We start from the raw sequence: 20,903 nt of genomic DNA on the forward strand, positions 1-20,903 counted from the left end.
ACACCACACATTGCCCTCAGACATGACATCTCCACTGCCTCCAGCCTTCTCCTCGCTGCAACATTCATCACCCATGCTTCACACCCATATAAGAGCGTTGGTAAAACTATACTCTCATACATTCCCCTCTTTGCCTCCAAGGACAAAGTTCTTTGTCTCCACAGACTCCTAAGTGCACCACTCACCCTTTTCCCACAGACTCCTAAGTGCACCACTCACCCTTTTTCCCTGATCAATTCTATGATTCACCTCATCTTTCATAGACCCATCCGCTGACACGTCCACTACCAAATATCTGAATACATTCACCTCCTCCATACTCTCTCCCTCCAATCTGATATCCAGTCTTTCATCACCTAATCTTTTTGTTATCCTCATAACCTTACTCTTTCCTGTATTCACTTTTAATTTTCTTCTTTTGCACACCCTACCAAATTCATCCACCAATCTCTGCAACTTCTCTTCAGAATCTCCCAAGAGCACAATGTCATCAGCAAAGACCTTACCCTCTTCCATACATTTATTAAATAATTGCACCAGCCACTCCAAAACTATATCCCCACCTGCTTTTAACATTTCTATCTTTATCCCATCAATCCCGGCTGCCTTACCCCCTTTCATTTTACCTACTGTCTCACGAACTTCCCCCACACTCACAACTGGCTCTTCCTCACTCCTACAAGATGTTATTCCTCCTTGCCCTATACACGAAATCACAGCTTCCCTATCTTCATCAACATTTAACAATTCCTCAAAATATTCCCTCCATCTTCCCAATACCTCTAACTCTCCATTTAATAACTCCTCTCCTATTTTTAACTGACAAATCCATTTGTTCTCTAGGCTTCCTTAACTTGTTAATCTCACTCCAAAACTTTTTCTTATTTTCAACAAAATTTGTTGATAACATCTCACCCACTCTCTCATTTGCTCTCTTTTTACATTGCTTCACCACTCTTTTAACCTCTCTCTTTTTCTCCATATACTCTTCCCTCCTTGCATCACTTCTACTTTGTAAAAACTTCTCATATGCTAACTTTTTCTCCCTTACTACTCTCTTTACATCATCATTGCACCAATCGCTCCTCTTCCCTCCTGCACCCACTTTCCTGTAACCACAAACTTCTGCTGAACACTCTAACACTACATTTTTAAACCTACCCCATACCTCTTTGACCCCATTGCCTATGCTCTCATTAGCCCATCTATCCTCCAATAGCTGTTTATATCTTACCCTAACTGCCTCCTCTTTTAGTTTATAAACCTTCACCTCTCTCTTCCCTGATGCTTCTGTTCTCCTTGTATCCCATCTACCTTTTACTCTCAGTGTAGCTACAACTAGAAAGTGATCTGATGTATCTGTGGCCCCTCTATAAACATGTACATCCTGAAGTCTACTCAACAGTTTTTTATCTACCAATACATAATCCAACAAACTACTGTCATTTCGCCCTACATCATATCTTGTATACTTATTTATCCTCTTTTTCTTAAAATATGTATTACCTATAACTAAACCCCTTTCTATACAAAGTTCAATCAAAGGGCTCCCATTATCATTTACACCTGGCACCCCAAACTTACCTACCACACCCTCTCTAAAAGTTTCTCCTACTTTAGCATTCAGGTCCCCTACCACAATTACTCTCTCACTTGGTTCAAAGGCTCCTATACATTCACTTAACATCTCCCAAAATCTCTCTCTCTCTCTCTCTACACATATGCTGCTATATTGTTTACACAAACCCACACTGCCCTCCCCACCACCGACACTGTCTTCCCCACCACCCATGCTGCCTTCTTCGCCAACCATGCTGTCTTCCCCACCAACCATGCTGTTTTCCTCACCACCCCCATGGAAATAAGTCACTTTGTCTGACTTTCTTGGGTTATCCTATGTAATCTACACATATGCTGCTATGTATGATGATCTGTGTAACTGTATTTGTGTATACCTGAACAAACTTATTTACTTATTCTTTGAGACCTGGAAAAATATGAGTTTCCTCTTTCGCCTTGATACAAGTGAGCATGAATGGGATGGCCCAGTACCAGAGGTGGAAGGTATCCTGGGCATTGGTTTCGGTCACAAACTCCTCAAAACCATGAAATTCATCTTCATTGACACTTCAATCTGTGCTAGAACTATCATTTGGGAAGAGAAGAGCCCCAATTTGCCAGGGAGTGAGGTATTCCTTATCGCTAGGCATGGGTGAACAAGGCATACTGAATTAGCACTCCCACAATGCACTTTGGCCTCCCCGATTTTTTTTTTTTATACTGCTCACACTGACCACGCAGACCCATTCTTTCAAATGTAGGTCTACCAGCTTTCCCCTGCTAGATTTGAAGTCTCTAGAATTTTGGTGTAGTACTATGGCACGAACACTGGCTTGCAAGCCGTAGTACTATGGCACCGACAGTGAAAGGGTCAAGCGCTCAATACAGCTAGGCATAAAAAAAAATAAAAGTAAAATAAATACACACTACATACAATACTTAACATATGGTGCCTGTCATCCTTCCCTTACACAGCTTTTGTACAAAAACTGTGATAACGGCAGAAAAGCAGTAAAAGTACCTAACATAATAAACAATGGCTCAGTTGAAAGCCAACAAAAATATGGAACTCTGCAAAGAGGGAGCTGTATATGTGGGGCTCTCCTGTATTCCCACCTTTGGTGACACCTTAAAGAACCTAATAACTAATAAGTACTTAAACAAACCACCTAATTCTTGCTGCTGAGTTCAACATTAACCTTGTTCATGCTGAGGGTCCTCTGGTAGCTGACTTCCTTAACCCTTTTGCTGTCCGTCATGTAGATCTACATCATTGAGGCCAAGGTTTCTGACGTAGTTCTACGTAATGAGCTCAGTTCACTCAGATGGCTCTGAGCAGTAAAGATTGGCATAGATATTAGAGAATGGGTCTGTGCAGTAATTGTGCACCTTATAAAAAATATTCTGCTCCATGTGGTGCATGATGGGAAAAACAAAACTGTGACTATCTGTATGGCTTAAAACAGCAATTTTAGGGGTTTTCTCAGATGGTTTTTATTGTTTTATTGGCTGTTACTTGATATCACTTGATAGAATGGATGCCATATTACTGAAATTGAGATGATTTTGATTTCTGTCAGGACTGGAAGTAGCTTGAAATTGAGCTCAAAATAACAGAAATATTTGATTTTTGCTGGTATTCTAGATGACAGGTAAGGCATCCCTACAGCCCTCAGTCTATTTTATGGGTTTTTAATAGGTCTGATTCATTTATTGGAATGCTGTGAACAATGAACAATCTTTCTTGGTTATATTTTATAATCCAAAAAATAGAGTAAATATTCTGCTTTTGTGTGAAGAATTCAAAATGGAAAACATATGTAATATAGGAGAGAACTGGGGACATGACTAATGAAGAGAGGAAATGTTTTAGTGCCAGGAATGTCTACACTGTTTATTATGAACTCTGTTTTTAATTTTTTTGTGTGTGTGAAGTTGGTGAAATTACCGAATTCTATCACTTTATAAGGTAGTTGAATGGGCAGTTCCTTGTTCTCATTCAGTAGAATGGAAGGAATACTAGCTAAGAATTTGGTCAACTAGAACACTGGAATTAGTCTGAAATAGGACTCAAAGTGGGCATAATCGCTGTTGCATAAATTGCTCTAAGACTGCTAACGTTGTGCCTGCATAATTTTGTGAGTTTTCCATCAGATTTTGTACTTTTGGTGTCATTAACACCAAAAAATATTCTTTACTTTTTTTTTTCATTGATTCATTGAAAGCAAGTTTCATTTCAGGAGTCTGAACAATGAAAGGGTTAACAGCATGCATAATTCCTTGCTTATACCATCTATAACTAAGCCAAGAAGAATCACTGAGATGAGTCCATCCACAGTTGACCTCTTCTGGACTAATATAATCGCTCCCATCAAAGCAGGGATAATCACAGACAATACTACTTATCAGTACCCAGTCTTCCTTTTAACTGACTTGTGTAAACACCACTTAATACTAATACGATCTCTTTTCATCTCCATGGTGAGACATTAAATAACTTCACTACAGCAGTTAGTGATGTTGATTGGCACCGAGTTTACTGACGACAGGGGCATCGACAAGTGGGTTAGTATTTTTCTACAAAAAATACAAATCCTCTAAAATAGACATTGTCCTATTAAAACTAAGCAGATCACAGCAGAGAGACTAACCCATGGCTAACACACAGCATCCTCAGGTCCATAGATAAAAGCATAACTGTGAAAAACAGTACAGACTGGAAATAGTAACTAAAGAACAAACCAGAAGCTATGCATCCATACTTGCCACACTAATGAGGAACTCTAAACAACTCCATTATGCTAGCAGGTTTAGTGAGATGAAAGGTGATATTAAGAAGACCTGAAACACACACACACACAAATCCTTGGCTCTCTCAAACTGACCAAAACCAAAGAAATTGCCCTAACTAAACCCAATGAACCTTGTATCCAGCCTGCTGCAACAGTCAATACATTAAATGATTTCTTCTCTACCATAGGATCAAGTCTTTCTAGCAAAATCCCAAGTACCAATGCTCAGGCGAGTGACAACCTTGCTGGAAGTTTTCCAAACACCCTCTATCTGGCTCCACCTAACCCTACTGAGGTCTCCGTGATAATAGATTCACTGAAAAACAAATCAGGTAACTTGGCTCATGTCCCACTGCTATTGTTCAAAAGAGTAGCTCATATGCTTTCACCCACCATTGCAGTATCGTTCAACAAATCATTAGAAACCAAGACATTCCCGACAATGCTCAAGATAGCAAGGGTTACCCCAGTACTTAAAAGAAGAGACTCAATTGACATAAATAACTATAGACCTATATCTAAATTGTAATTTTTATCCAAAATATTTGAAAAATTAATCCACAAGAGACTATACTTTCCTAGCCTTACTCAATATACTCAACCCCTGCCAGTTGGTTTCAGGCCAATTAAAAGCACAAACAGTTCAGTTATAAAATTGCTTGACTTACTTTATGCAGCTCTTGAAAATAATGAATATCCATTAGGCTTCTTTATAGATACAGTAGAACCTTGGCTTACGAATTTAATCCATTCCGTGACCTTGTTCGTATCTCGATTTGTTCGTATGTTGAGTCAATTTTCCTCATTTAAATTAATTGAAATGGCATTAATCTGTTTCAGTGGAATTCCTGCTCTCAGGAGGTGTGACAAAATACTTCAGTTTAATGCTAATATCAACTCTACGGCTTATTTATGTACAGTGGACCCCCGGTTCGCGATATTAATCCGTTCCTGAGAGCTCATCGTAAACCAAAAATATGGGAAAGCGAATCAATTTTCCCCATAAGAAATAATGGAAATCAAATTAATCCGTGCAAGACACCCAAAAGTATGAAAAAAAAAAAAACTTTTACCACATGAAATATTAAGTTTAATGCACACAAACTGAAGAAGACATGCACAGTTTGTAGTATGTACTCTACTAACAATAGAATACATGACACTTACCTTTAATGAAGATCTGGTGATGATTGATGGGATGGGAGGAGGGGAGAGTGTCGAACCTATTGTTTAGAAGGGGAATCCCCCTCCATTAGGACTTGAGGTAGCAAGTCCTTTTCTGGGGTTACTTCCCTTCTTCTTTTAATGCCACTAGGACCAGCTTGAGAGTCACTGGACTTCTGTCGCACAACATATCTGTCCATAGAGGCCTGTACCTCTCGTTCCTTTATGACTTTCCTAAAGTGGTTCACAACAGTGTCATTGTACAGGTTGCCAACATGGCTTGCAGTAGCTGTCTGAGGGTGATTTTCATCAAAAAAGCTTTGCACTTCAAGCCACTTTGCACACATTTCCCTAATCTTTGAAGTAGGCAACTTCTTCACTTTCTCCATCCCCTCCTCCGAAGCAGTTTCCTCAGGTCTGGCCTCTTGCTGTTGAAGATGATCTAGCAGCTCATCAGTGGTTAGTTTGTCATTGTCCTCCTCCATCAACTCTTCCACATCCTCCTCACTAACCTCCAACCCCAAGGACTTCCCCAATGCCACAATGGATTCCTCAACTGGCATAGGCTTCTCAGGGTTAGCCTCAAACCCTTCGAAATCCCTTTTGTCTACACATTCTGGCCACAGTTTTTTCCAGGCAGAGTTCAAGGTCCTCTTAGTCACTCCCTCCCAAGCCTTACCTATAAGGTTTACACAATTGAGGATATTAAAGTGATCCTTCCAAAACTCCTTTAGAGTCAATAGAGTGTCTGTGGTCACTTCAAAGCACCTTTCAAACATAGCTTTTGTGTACAGTTTCTTGAAGTTGGAAATGACCTGCTGGTCCATGGGCTGCAGGAGAGGAGTGGTATTAGGAGGCAAAAACTTGACCTTAATGAAGCTCATGTCCCCAGAAAGTCGCTCTGCCAAGTCTGTAGGATGACCAGGGGCATTGTCTAATACCAGGAGGCACTTAAGGTCTAATTTCTTTTCAATTAGGTAATTTTTCACATTGGGGGCAAATGCATGGTGTAACCAGTCATAGAAAAAGTCCCTAGTGACCCATGCCTTACTGTTTGCCCTCCACAGCACACACAAATTAGCCTTGAGGATATTCTTTTGCCTGAACGCTCTGGGAGTTTCTGAGTGATACACCAATAAAGGCTTCACTTTGCAATCACCACTAGCATTGGCACACATCAGAAGAGTAAGCCTGTCTTTCATAGGCTTATGTCCTGGGAGTGCCTTTTCCTCCTGAGTAATGTAGGTCCTGCTTGGCAATTTCTTCCAAAACAGGCCTGTTTCGTCGCAATTAAACACTTGTTCAGGTTTCAAGTCTTCACTGTCTATGTAATCCTTGAATTCCTTCACATATTTTTCAGCTGCTTTTTGGTCTGAACTGGCAGCCTCACCATGCCTAATCACACTATGTATGCCACTACGATTCTTAAATCTTTCAAACCAACCTTTGCTGGCCTTAAATTCACTCACATCACCACTAGTTGCAGGCAATTTCTTTACCAAATCGTCATGCAACTGCCTAGCCTTTTCACAAATGATCGCTTGAGAGATGCTATCTCCTGCTATCTGTTTTTCATTTATCCACACCAATAACAGTCTCTCAACATTTTCTAACACTTGCGGTCGCTGTTTCGTAATCACAGTTGCACCTTTTGCAACAACAGCTTCCTTGATTGCCGTTTTCCTGGTCACTATAGTAGAGATGGTTGATTGGGGTTTTGTATACAACTTGGCCAGCTCTGACACACGCACTCCACTTTCGTACTTTGCAATTATCTCTTTCTTCATTTCACTAGTCATTAGCACCCTTTGTCTCGAAGGGTTGGCACTAGAAGCTTTCTTGGGGCCCATGGTGACTTATTTTGCAGAAACAAGCACCAAAAACACTGTGATAATATGGAATGTACCGAATGTATCCTTAGATGCGAGCACACTGGCTGGCTTGTAAACACTGGCACACATGGGGCAGTTCAGGCCACATGTGGACAATTCTCGGACGAATCGCATATACGTACCAGGTTTTGTAACGGGAACCAAGGCAAATTTTTTGTGATATAATGCATCGCATACCAGATTTATCGGATACCGATAGCATCGCAAACCGGGGGTCCACTGTATAATTATCACACCGGCCGATTCCCACCAAGGCAGGGTGGCCCGAAAAAGAAAAACTTTCACCATCATTCACTCCATCACTGTCTTGCCAGAAGGGTGCTTTACACTACAGTTTTTAAACTGCAACATTAACACCCCTCCTTCAGAGTGCAGGCACTGTACTTCCCATCTCCAGGACTCAAGTCCGGCCTGCCGGTTTCCCTGAATCCCTTCATAAATGTTACTTTGCTCACACTCCAACAGCACGTCAAGTATTAAAAACCATTTGTCTCCATTCACTCCTATCAAACACGCTCACGCATGCCTGCTGGAAGTCCAAGCCCCTCGCACACAAAACCTCCTTTACCCCCTCCCTCCAACCCTTCCTAGGCCGACCCCTACCCCGCCTTCCTTCCACTACAGACTGATACACTCTTGAAGTCATTCTGTTTCGCTCCATTCTCTCTACATGTCCGAACCACCTCAACAACCCTTCCTCAGCCCTCTGGACAACAGTTTTGGTAATCCCGCACCTCCTCCTAACTTCCAAACTACGAATTCTCTGCATTATATTCACACCACACATTGCCCTCAGACATGACATCTCCACTGCCTCCAGCCTTCTCCTCGCTGCAACATTCATCACCCACGCTTCACACCCATATAAGAGCGTTGGTAAAACTATACTCTCATACATTCCCCTCTTTGCCTCCAAGGACAAAGTTCTTTGTCTCCACAGACTCCTAAGTGCACCACTCACTCTTTTTCCCTCATCAATTCTATGATTCACCTCATCTTTCATAGACCCATCCGCTGACACGTCCACTCCCAAATATCTGAATACGTTCACCTCCTCCATACTCTCTCCCTCCAATCTGATATTCAATCTTTCATCACCTAATCTTTTTGTTATCCTCATAACCTTACTCTTTCCTGTATTCACCTTTAATTTTCTTCTTTTGCACACCCTACCAAATTCATCCACCAATCTCTGCAACTTCTCTTCAGAATCTCCCAAGAGCACAGTGTCATCAGCAAAGAGCAGCTGTGACAACTCCCACTTTGTGTGTGATTCTTTATCTTTTAACTCCACGCCTCTTGCCAAGACCCTCGCATTTACTTCTCTTACAACCCCATCTATAAATATATTAAACAACCACGGTGACATCACACATCCTTGTCTAAGGCCTACTTTTACTGGGAAAAAATTTCCCTCTTTCCTACATACTCTAACTTGAGCCTCACTATCCTCGTAAAAACTCTTCACTGCTTTCAGTAACCTACCTCCTACACCATACACTTGCAACATCTGCCACATTGCCCCCCTATCCACCCTGTCATACGCCTTTTCCAAATCCATAAATGCCACAAAGACCTCTTTAGCCTTATCTAAATACTGTTCACTTATATGTTTCACTGTAAACACCTGGTCCACACACCCCCTACCTTTCCTAAAGCCTCCTTGTTCATCTGCTATCCTATTCTCCGTCTTACTCTTAATTCTTTCAATTATAACTCTACCATACACTTTACCAGGTACACTCAACAGACTTATCCCCCTATAATTTTTGCACTCTCTTTTATCCCCTTTGCCTTTATACAAAGGAACTATGCATGCTCTCTGCCAATCCCTAGGTACCTTACCCTCTTCCATACATTTATTAAATAATTGCACCAACCACTCCAAAACTATATCCCCACCTGCTTTTAACATTTCTATCTTTATCCCATCAATCCCGGCTGCCTTACCCCCTTTCATTTTACCTACTGCCTCACGAACTTCCCCCACACTCACAACTGGCTCTTCCTCACTCCTACAAGATGTTATTCCTCCTTGCCCTATACACGAAATCACAGCTTCCCTATCTTCATCAACATTTAACAATTCCTCAAAATATTCCTTCCATCTTCCCAATACCTCTAACTCTCCATTTAATAACTCTCCTCTCCTATTTTTAACTGACAAATCCATTTGTTCTCTAGGCTTTCTTAACTTGTTAATCTCACTCCAAAACTTTTTCTTATTTTCAACAAAATTTGTTGATAACATCTCACCCACTCTCTCATTTGCTCTCTTTTTACATTGCTTCACCATTCTCTTAACTTCTCTCTTTTTCTCCATATACTCTTCCCTCCTTGCATCACTTCTACTTTGTAAAAACTTCTCATATGCTAACTTTTTCTCCCTTACTACTCTCTTTACATCATCATTCCACCAATCGCTCCTCTTCCCTCCTGCACCCACTTTCCTGTAACCACAAACTTCTGCTGAACACTCTAACACTACATTTTTAAACCTACCCCATACCTCTTCGACCCCATTGCCTATGCTCTCATTAGCCCATCTATCCTCCAATAGCTGTTTATATCTTACCCTAACTGCCTCCTCTTTTAGTTTATAAACCTTCACCTGAACATACTTCTGGAGTGAAAAAATATCGTTAACCGGGGGTCCACTGTATTAGGAAAGCTTTCATTGCAGTAAACCACAACATCCTGCATCTTACACTAAAACATTATGGTATCAGAGGTCATGTACTTGCATACCTAAAGTCAGACCTTTACAACAGACACCAATATGTCTCCGTCAAAGGTATGACCTTCTCAATGTGACCTATTGACATAGGGGTACCCTAAGACGATGTTCTCGGCCTTCTGCTTTTTTCTCGTATTCATCATTTATTTTTAAAATGCATCTTGACAACATAGGCATATTCTGTTTGCAGATGACAACTTTTGTCATCTCCCACTCAAATCTGAACTCTCAGTAACACTGTCAGTGAGGAGCTCATAAAGATATCTACCTGGATGACTACCAAAAAAAACTCACTCTTAAGTTAAGGCCTTCTACATGATGTTTGGGAACAGAGTTGCAACTGTACAATTCAGTATTATGATTAATGATTCTCCCATAACAAGACAGAGTGAAAGAAAATTGTTAGGTCTCTACTTTGACAGCATCTTGAAATTTAGCACCCATATTCATGCACACAACAAAAAAGGTGTTCAAATCAGTTGGCATCCTCTCCAAGATACATTACTATGTACTTCAAATATCATTACTTACATTATACTACAGGTCTCCCTCAACATTCGCGTTTTCAACTTTCACGGGCTTCACACATTCGCGAATTTCCAACCGCCAAATTCCCAGCTGCCAAATCATATTTAACCCTTTGACTGTTTCAGGCCCCTTTCTGAAACTGTCATTCTATGTCGCTCAATTTTTGAAAAAAAAAAAAAAATTTTTCTTATGAAATAATAGAGAATCTTTTCCCGATGGTAATGACACCAAAAGTTCGAAATTTGGTCGAAAACTCATGGAATTATGCTCCCTTGAAGTTAGCGGTCTCGGCGACATATGCGTATTGGCGATTTCACTGACTTTGAGCCCTATTTTCAGCCAATTCCATTGTTCCAGTTGACCAAACTCATAGCTATTTCTTTAGAACTCCATTTTATCTATCAGCTGAGTACAAGAAACCTCCCATTTACTAATTTGGACTACCCAATATGATGGTTAGAAATTGGCAATTTGGCCAATTTCATGCAAACTAAAAAATATGCCAATTTCAAAATAGGGTCCAGAATAAACAAGGTAGACATTCGTGGCACTAAAATAACATATGCTCTGTTCATTAGTCACATCTCTAGGCCCCTCTTATATTATTATTGCTTTCTATTTTGATTTTTTATTCATACAAAAAAATACAAAATTTACTGTTATGCAGACTACTGCATTATTGTAAAAATGGTATAAATAATATCAGTGCACTAGTGAAAGAATATTAGACTCTCCAGTTGACATGTATTGGACGTGTGGTGTGATTTATTTACTCCTGAACATTGGTAAAAATCGAACATTTCCGCTACTTTGATCTCAGTTTCAAGGTCGTTTTCATCGTCAAAGTAATGAAAATCATCTCTATTTCTGTAATATGTTTTCCATTTTATCACCTAAGACCATGAAAACGCGAATAAAACTATAAATACTATACGAAAATACACCTCAAAGTCGGCGTTTTATTCCAAAAAAACGATCAGTTTTTTTTTTCTCATTACGCAATGTGTGCTGCAGGATTTTTTTTATGTGGTGCACACTGACCACACAGACCCATTCTCTCACATGTGGGCCTACTAGCTTTCTCCCGCTTGATTTGAAGCCGCTAGAATTATTGAGTATACAGTGGAACCCCGGTTAACGATATTTTTTCACTCCAGAAGTATGTTCAGGTGCCAGTACTGACCGAATTTGTTCCCATAAGGAATACGTATTGTGAAGTAGATTAGTCCATTTCAGACCCCCAAACATACACGTACAAACGCACTTACAAAAATACACTTACATAATTGGTTGCATTCGGAGGTGATCGTTATGCGGGGGTCCACTGTATATACGTCAGAAACATTGGCTAGTAAGATGTATTTATACGTTGAAAACAGTCAAAGGGTTAAGTTTACTGCCACGAGTCCTTCCTACCCTCCCTCCAACCCCTGCAACTGGCAGCCAGCCCTCCCACCACTGTGTGGTGAGTGTTTTGTTTGTTCATTATTTGCTATTAAACTACAGTATAAATTATGTAAACCCATCCATGACTGCATATTAGAATGGCTATTTGGACAGGTATTGGAAGGTGCCATCATGTGTTTACTCTTGAACACAGCAAAGAATCAAACATTTCTGCTACTGCTAATAATAATAATAATAATAATAATAATAATAATAAATACGATAGAATTGAAGAAGGAAATTGTACAAAAATACGAGGGCTGAAGCAGTGGTGGAGGAAGTGGTTGACGCATCGTCAGTGTGGCTTTGTTTATGCTGGAGTGAGTATTAGTCTCCGCGCTCTTCCAAACATTTCACAATAATTCATTGTATTTGGTGCTTGTAGATTGAGTGTGACTGGAGTGGTTGAGGCAGTTAAAGAGGCAGTGGGTGAGGCAGTGGTAGAGGCAGTGGGTGAGGCAGCAGTTGAGGCAGTGGTAGATGCAGTGGTAAAGGCAGTGGGTGAGGCAGTGGTAGAGGCAGTGATAGAGGCAATGGGTGAGGCAGCAGTTGAGGCAGTGGTAGAGGCAGTGGTAAAGGCAGTGGGTGAGGCAGCAGTTGAGGCAGTGGTAGAGGCAGTGGGTGAAACAGTGGTAGAGGCAGTGATATTTACTAACATATACAGTGGTCCCCCGCTTTTCGTAGTTCCCGGCAATCGTAAAATTCGCCAATCATAGAGGTATTTTCGTATAAACATGGACTCGCTTTTCATAGGTTGACTCGCGAGTCGTAGTTCGTCTGGGACACGTACCCACGGCGTGAGCCAGGGCGGCAGCCAGTTTGGCATTGTTTACCAGTGAGCGAAGGTCCCCTCACGTGCTCCAGCGAAATATTTCATAATATTCCATTTATTTTAGTGCTTGCAAGTACTAAATAAGCTACCATGGCTCCAAAGAAAGCTCCTAGTGCCAAGCCTGTGGTAAAGAAGGTGAGAAATACGATTGAATTTAAGAAAACCATCATTGAACAATATGAAAGTGGTACAAGTGTGGCCGAACTGTCCAGGATGTATAAGAAACCCTACACAACCTTATGTTCCATAGTGGCCAAGAAAAATGAAATAAAGGATGCTGTTGTTGCAAAGGGAGTAACTATGCTGACAAAAATGAGATCACCAGTACTGGAAGAAGTTGAGAAGTTATTATTGGTGTGGATAAATGAGAAACAATTAGCAGGAGATACTCTCATGACTTCGTTTATTTGTGAAAAGGCTAGGCAGTTGCATGACGATTTGGTAAAGAAATTGCCTGCAAATAGTGGTGAAGTGAGTGAATTTAAGGCCAGCAAAGGCTGGTTTGAGAGATTTAAGAACCGTACTGGCATACACAGTGTGGTAAGGCATGGTGAGGCTGCCAGTTCGGACCACAAGGCGGCTGAAAAATATGTGCATGAATTCCAGGAGTACATAGAGTCTGAAGGACTGAAACCTGAACAAGTGTTCAATTGTGACGAAACAGGCCTCTTTTGGAAGAAAATGCCTAAGAGGACCTTCATTACACAAGAGGAAAAGGCAATGCCAGGACACAAGCCTATGAAAGAGAGGCTGACGCTAATGTTCTGTGCTAATGCTAGTGGGGATTTCAAAGTGAAGCCATTACTAGTGTACCATTCTGAAAATCCCAGAGTGTTGAGGAAAAACAATGTTATGAAGAGTAAATTGTATGTGTTTTGGAAATCTAATAGTAAGGCATGGGTCACGAGGGAAATTTTCGTCGAGTGGTTCAATGAAGTGTTTGGCCCTAGTGTGAAGGAGTATCTCCTGGAAAAGAAATTGGATCTCAAGTGCCTGCTAGTAATGGACAGTGCACCTGCTCATCCTCCAAACTTGGATGACCTAATTTTCGAGGAGTTTGGGTTCATCACAGTAAAGTTCTTGCCCCCGAATACCACTCCTCTCCTCCAACCCATGGACCAGCAGGTTATTGCAAACTTTAAAAAACTCTACACAAAAGCAATCTTTCACAGGTGCTTGACTGTGACCACAGACACTCACTTGACCCTAAGGGAATTTTGGAGAGAACACTTCAGCATCCTCCACTGCATAACCCTTATAGGTATGGCTTGGGAGGGAGTGACTACCAGGACTTTGAACTCTGCCTATAGAAAATTGTGGCTAGATTGTGTCGACAAGAGGGATTTTGAAGGATTTGGGTCTGACCCTAATGAGCCTATGTCTGTTGTAAAATCAATTGTGGCACTGGAGAGTTCCATGGGGTTGGATGTGAGTTTGGAGGATGTGGAAGAATTGGTGGAAGACCACAATGAAGAGCTCACCACTGAGGAGCTGCAAGAGCTTCAGCAGGAAGAGCAACACATCGCAGCTCAGAATCTTGCTGCAGAGGAGGAGGAAGAGAGTTGGAAGAAGGTGCCTTCTTCAGAAATTAAAGAGATTTTTACTGTGGGGTAAGATGGAAAGCTTTATGGAGAAACATCACCCTAACAAGGTTGTTGCAAGCCAGGTTGGCAACATGTACAGTGACAAAGTCTTGGGCCGTTTTAGGGAAGTGTTAAAGAGACGCCAGAAACAGAGCTCTCTCCACGGTTATTTTGTGAGACAGGACTCCAGTGACTCAAGGTGGTCCTAGTGGCATTAAGAAACAGAGAAGAGAAGCAACCCCAGAAAAGCAAATAGTACCAAGGTGTTGATGGAAGGGGATTCCCCTTCCAAACTATAAACAATCCACTCTCTCTCCTCCTCCAGTCTCCCATACACTAAGAAGAATCTCCAATAAAGGTAAGTGTTATGCTGTTAATGTTTCATTCATCATTTCCCATTGTATTGTTTATGTACTACATGTATATTTCATGTTAAAAAATTTTTTGTTTTAATACTTCTGGGTGTCAGGAACGGATTAATTGTATTTACATTATTTCTTATGGGGAAAATTGATTCGTAAATCGTAAATTTTGTTTATAGTAACGGCTCTAGGAACGGATTAATTACGAACAACGAGGGACCACTGTATAATAAAAATACGTATAATAATAATAGTATAATAATATAATACGTATAATAATAATACATATATAATAATAATGTACTACATAATAATAATTATAATAATAGAGAACTTCAAAAGGTCATCAGTAGATGGCAGTGTTTACCACAACAAAGAGGGAGTGGTTGTAGCTGCCTCCACTTGTTACATAATGATATATTTTATGCATTCTGGAGTATATATCAGGTTTCTATGTTATTTATATTGTTTATTATTTCATATTAGATGAACTGTGATAGATAAGTAAGCCATAGAGTTGATGATAGCGAAATATTCAAGGAGTATTTTGTCCTGTCTCCAGACAAACTCTCGTTGGCCGCCGACGCTGTCACATATATAATGATATATTTAATTCATTCTAGAGTATATATCAGGTTTCTATGTGATTTATATTGTTTGTTATATCATATTAGATGAACTGTGATAGATAAATAAGCCGTAGAGTTCATACTAGCAAAATTATTGAAGTACAGAATTCCACTGGAATGGATTAATTGCATTTCAGTTAATTTAAAAGAGGAAAATTGACTTTGCAAACGAGCAAATCCAGTTGCGAGCAAGGTCATGGAACGGATTAAACTCGCAAGTAGAGGTTCCACTGTACATATACTGTAATTGTTATTATTGTTAATTTAATGTTCTTTATTTTTTTATTGAAATTATACTGATTGCATCCTTTAGAAATGCAGTGGTACCCTGACTTACGAGTTTAATTCGTTCCATGACCGATCTCGTAACTCAGTTTGCTCATATATCAAATCAATTTTCATCACTGAAATTAATTGAAATACCATTAATCCATTCCAGCCCCCCAAAAACCACCCAAATTTTATTTGTTGTAGGTTTTTAAATAAGAGAAATTTATTTGTAAATAAATTATTTTTGCCTTTTTTTCCAGGTCCCAGCAATGTTTTGGAAATGCTGGAGTATATATGAAATGCCTTGAAGCACGGTGTAAGATGAGTGTCACTTCATTGCTGACAGTGCAGCAGTGGAGTGACATTTGATGATCATGCACTTCCTTGGCTTTATTTTTTCACTATTACACATAAACATGTTGGTTGTTTCTGTCTATATGTTTGTTTCTATCAGTTTGTCTGTCTGTCTGTCTAGCTCTGTCTATGTTTATCTCTGTCTCTGCTTATCTGTCTTTCTGTCTTCCTGTCTCTCTACTTGTGTCTCTGTCTCAGAGAGAGAGCCACTCATGAACCAACAGGTATTACACACGATGCAGTCGTCACATCTGATTCCTGAACAAGTGAAAATGTGTATTACTTGCCAGTCATGCTTATTATGCCTTATACATGTATCTACAAGCATAGTATAGCACTTTGTCTGGATTTTTTTTAGGTTATCCTAGGTAATTTACAGTATGTATAACTGTATTTATGTGTACCTGTGAGACAGATACAGAGATGGATATAGATACAGACAGACAGAAAGAAATAGACAGCCAGAGCAAATCAGCCAGCCAGCCTACCGAACACATTTTACACATGTTCCAGAATTGTTTCTCTTTACTTAGGGCATATATTATAGAACATTCTGGCAGGGTGACATTACCAGTGGAACAAAATTGAAAGAATGTTACACATTGGTTATTATCGAGGTTTTTTATATTTCCTTGGTATCTCCTGCTAGTGGCGGCGCGTCTGAAGCTCGCTCATAACTCGGATTTTGGCTCGCAACTCAGAGCAAAAAATCTACCAAGTAACGGCTCGTAACTCGGAAAACTCGTAAGTTAGGGCACTCGTAAGTCAAGGTACCACTGTAGTTGTAAATGTTTTTATTTATTTTATTTATTTATTTATGTCTTTGCAAATAGTACATTGAGATTATGTATTTACAGTAATGGGTTGCAATGCAAAGAGAGCCTCTATTATGCCTAGGCATTATGGGCCAACTTAACATTGTTGGTTTACTGACTACTTAACGCTAAAGAATTATATCATAGTTGTACAATAGATCTATTAATTATAAGTGAATCTAATTTATATAAAACAAAAGATATACGTATTCATATATTCAAAAATGCTTTTTGCGAAAGAATGATTCAATTATATTCCTGTCGACAATGGATAATAGGTTCAAAAGTAATAATTGAAATTATGATATGGGAATACGTATTGAGTATGGGAATAGTGTACTGAGTATTGAGCATTTAGTCTAGGGTGATTAAGTGTCTTTTGAGAAGAGTCTTAAATTGATTTTCAGACCGGGTTACTTTAGTATCTTCTTGTAATGAATTCCATATTTTAGGGCCCTTAATGTGCATAGAGTTTTTACACAGTGTGATAGGGACACGGGGTCTTGTGTTATGGTCATGTGTCCTGTTAAGGTTGGTAAGGAGAAGTTTGAGTGGGGGGTATATATTTGTGTGTAATGTTCTGTATATGTAGTGGGCACATGAATAAGTATGGATGCTCTTAATGGTGAGCAGATTTGGACTTTTGAAAATTGGTGGAGTATGCTGTCAGGAGTGGGAATTTGTTATCATTCTGACTGCTGCCTTTTGCTGGGTTATTAGAGGTCTTAGGTGATTTAATGTTGTTGATCCCCATGCACAAATTCCATATGTGAGATAAGGGTAAATGGGTGAATGATACAGTGCCAGGAGAGCTGATTGTGGAACATAGTACTGTATCTTTGATAGTACGTGTAAAGTCTTTGAGATTTTCTTTGTGATTTGTTGTATATGTGTCTGGAACTTAAGGCTACTGTCAAGGTGGATACCTAGGAATTTTCCCTCTGCAAGTCTTGTGACGGGTGATCTGTTTAGCGTTATGTTAAGTGGAACATTTGCAGCTTTGTTTCCAAACTGAATGAAATAGGTTTTATCAGTATTCAGGGTAAGTTTATTAGTCATCATCCAGGCAGGTATTTTCTGCAATTCGGCATTGACAGTGTTGGCGAGTATGAGTGGGTTTGGGTGGAAGAAGACGTATGTAGTGTCATCTGCAAATAATATGGGTTTGAGTAGCTATGATGCATTTGGTAGATCATTGATGTAGATGAGAAAGAGGAGTGGTTCATGGACACTTCCCTGTGGGACTCCTACTGTGATAGGTTGGGTAGAAGAGTTTGCATCATTTCTGTACACATATTGACTTCTGCTACTAAGGTATGACTTTAGGTAAACAAACCATACCACGGGCGGGGATAGAACCCGCGATCAGAGAGTCTCAAAACTCCAGACCGTCGCATTAGCCACTGGACCAGCTAGCCACAATAAGATTCATCCAACTAGGTATATTTCTACACCATAGGAAGGTTAGCATAGGCACCACTGTGACCACAAATGCAAGTTTTTACGGACGAATCTCCAGCTAGCGTGGCCGTGACGAACTCTAACTCAAGTCCCCTCAAAGCCATTAACGTGACCCACATAATCGTAATGACACAATTGCAAATAAAGCATACCACGGGCGGGGATAGAACCTGCAATCAGAGAGTCTCAAAATTCCAGACTGTCGCGTTAGCCACTGGACCAGCTAGCCACAATAAGATTCGTCCAGCTAGGTATATTTCTACACCATAGAAAGGTTAGCATAGGCACCGCTGTGACCACAAATGCAAGTTTTTACAGACGAATGTCCAGCTAGCGTGGTCGTGATGAACTCTAGTTCAAGTCCCCTCAAAGCCGTCAACGTGACTCACGAAATCGTAAACACATGATTGCAAACAAACCATACCACACAATTTCGTGAGTCATGTTAATGGCTTTGAGGGGACTTGAGCTAGAGTTCGTCACGGCCACGCTAGCTGGAGGTTCGTCTGTAAAAACTTGCATTTGTGGTCACAGTGGTGCCTATGCTAACCTTCCTATGGTGTAGAAATATACCTAGTTAGACGAATCTTATTGTGGCTAGCTGGTCCAGTGGCTAACGCGATGGTCTGGAGTTTTGAGACTCCCTGATCATGGGTTCTATTCCCGCCTGTGGTATGATTTGTTTGCAATCGTGTCATTGTGATTTCGTGAGTCATGTTAACGGCTTTGAGGGGACTTGAGCTAGAGTTCGTCACGGCCATGCTAGCTGGAGATTCGTCTGTAAAAACTTGCATTTGTGGTCACAGTGGTGCCTATGCTAACCTTCCTATGGTGTAGAAATATACCTAGTTAGACGAATCTTATTGTGGCTAGCTGGTCCAGTGGCTAACGCGATGGTCTGGAGTTTTGAGACTCTGATCGCGGGTTCTATTCCCGCCCGTGGTATGATTTGTTTGCAATTGTGCCATTGTGATTTCGTGAATCATGTTAACGGCTTTGTGGGGACTTGAGCTAGAGTTCGTCACGGCCATGCTAGCTGGAGATTTGTCTGTAAAAACTTGCATTTGTGGTCACAGTGGTGCCTATGCTAACCTTCCTATGGTGTAGAAATATACCTAGTTGGATGAATCTTATTGTGGCTAGCTGGTCCAGTGGCTAACGCGACAGTCTGGAGTTTTGAGACACTCTGAGCGCGGGTTCTATCCCCACCCATGGTATGGTTTGTTTGCAATCGTGTCATTACGATTTCGTGAGTCATGACTTTAGGTAGTTTAGGGAGTGGCCTCTGATACCATAGTGCGTTAATTTAGAGTACAGCAGTTCATTGACTATCAAAAGCTTTACGTATATCAATGAAAATTCCTAGCGGGACTTCTTTCTTTTCGAGTGTGGTGTATATTAGTTCTAGCATGTGTATGATAGCATCATTTGTGCTTTTATTATTCCTGAATCCAAACTGACAAGGGTTAAATATGTTATGTGAGATGAGGTAGGAATAGATCCATCTATGAATTAATTTTTCAAAGATTTTAGAGAGCAGTGGTTAGTTAGATATTGGTCTATAGTTATTCAAGTCAGCTTGGTCACCTCGTTTATGGATCAGAGTGACCCTTGCTATTTTGAGGATTGTTGGGAAGGTAGATGATTCAATGGATTTGTTAAAGAGTGTTGCAATAATTGGTGACAATACTTGAGAAGCTTTTTTGTACATAAAAGCAAGCAAGTTTTTGTGTCTCCTACCTTGTTTTTAAGGGTGTTGATGATGAGCAAGACTTCTGGTGGGTTGGTTGGAGCTAGGAATGCTTTTGCATTAGTATAGGAGGAAACCTGAATGTGAAGAGGAGAGTTTTATAAAGGTAACAAAACTATGAAGTGGTTCGACTGGCAAATGATGCCAACCAGTATGGTATAGTGAGTTTGCAGAGCAAGTCTGTATATCCTGAATGTCCTGCTCAGTGTTGAGCTTTATTAAGTCATGCCTTGATGCAGCTCAACATTGAGCAGAATGGTATCAGAATAAATACATACTTGCTCTGTATACACCTACCATCCGACGTACGACCGAGTTCGGTTCCGAGAAACCGGTCATAAGTCGAAATGGTCGTAAGTCGAACTTTACTACTGAATATCAACATCACACTTTTGTAATGACTTTATTTTATTGTTTTATTTTGGTATTTCATGTTTTACTTCACTTTTTATGCTGTTAGTACTGTATTTTATGCTGTAAGGTTTAGGATAAACACTGTGTACAACACAAATACAGATAGTTGTTTATTTCCCAGAAATTTGGCATAAAAAACACGGTCGTAAGTCGAGTGGTTGCAAGTCGAGCAGGTCGTAAATCGGATGGTAGGTGTACTTTCTTTACAATAGTAGAAACATACTGAGAATATGGAAATGATGTGAGAATGTGAATATATATTGGTAAGGGGTTATATGGAGCAAAAAAATGAAAAAGTTTGTGTCATGTAAGTT

General features: G+C 40.2%; 1 protein-coding gene across 6 annotated transcripts in view; it reads left to right on the plus strand.

The window, feature by feature from the left end:
- Positions 1–20,903, plus strand: part of LOC128685574 (uncharacterized) — a 172,689-nt gene that overhangs the window by 115,596 nt on the left and 36,190 nt on the right. For 3 of the 6 annotated variants that reach the window (XM_070087982.1, XM_070087983.1, XM_070087985.1), the window contains exon 3: positions 4,541–4,684. The exons of 2 other annotated variants lie outside the window; for them this stretch is intronic. In XM_070087982.1, coding sequence (XP_069944083.1) covers positions 4,541–4,684 — 144 coding nt within the window. Of the gene's footprint in view, positions 1–4,540; positions 4,685–16,798; positions 16,894–20,903 lie in introns of all 6 variants that reach the window. One more of the 6 variants, XM_070087986.1, reaches the window with a different exon arrangement.

This window comes from Cherax quadricarinatus, chromosome 23 (assembly GCF_038502225.1).
Source record: "Cherax quadricarinatus isolate ZL_2023a chromosome 23, ASM3850222v1, whole genome shotgun sequence".
NCBI lineage: Eukaryota > Metazoa > Arthropoda > Malacostraca > Decapoda > Parastacidae > Cherax > Cherax quadricarinatus.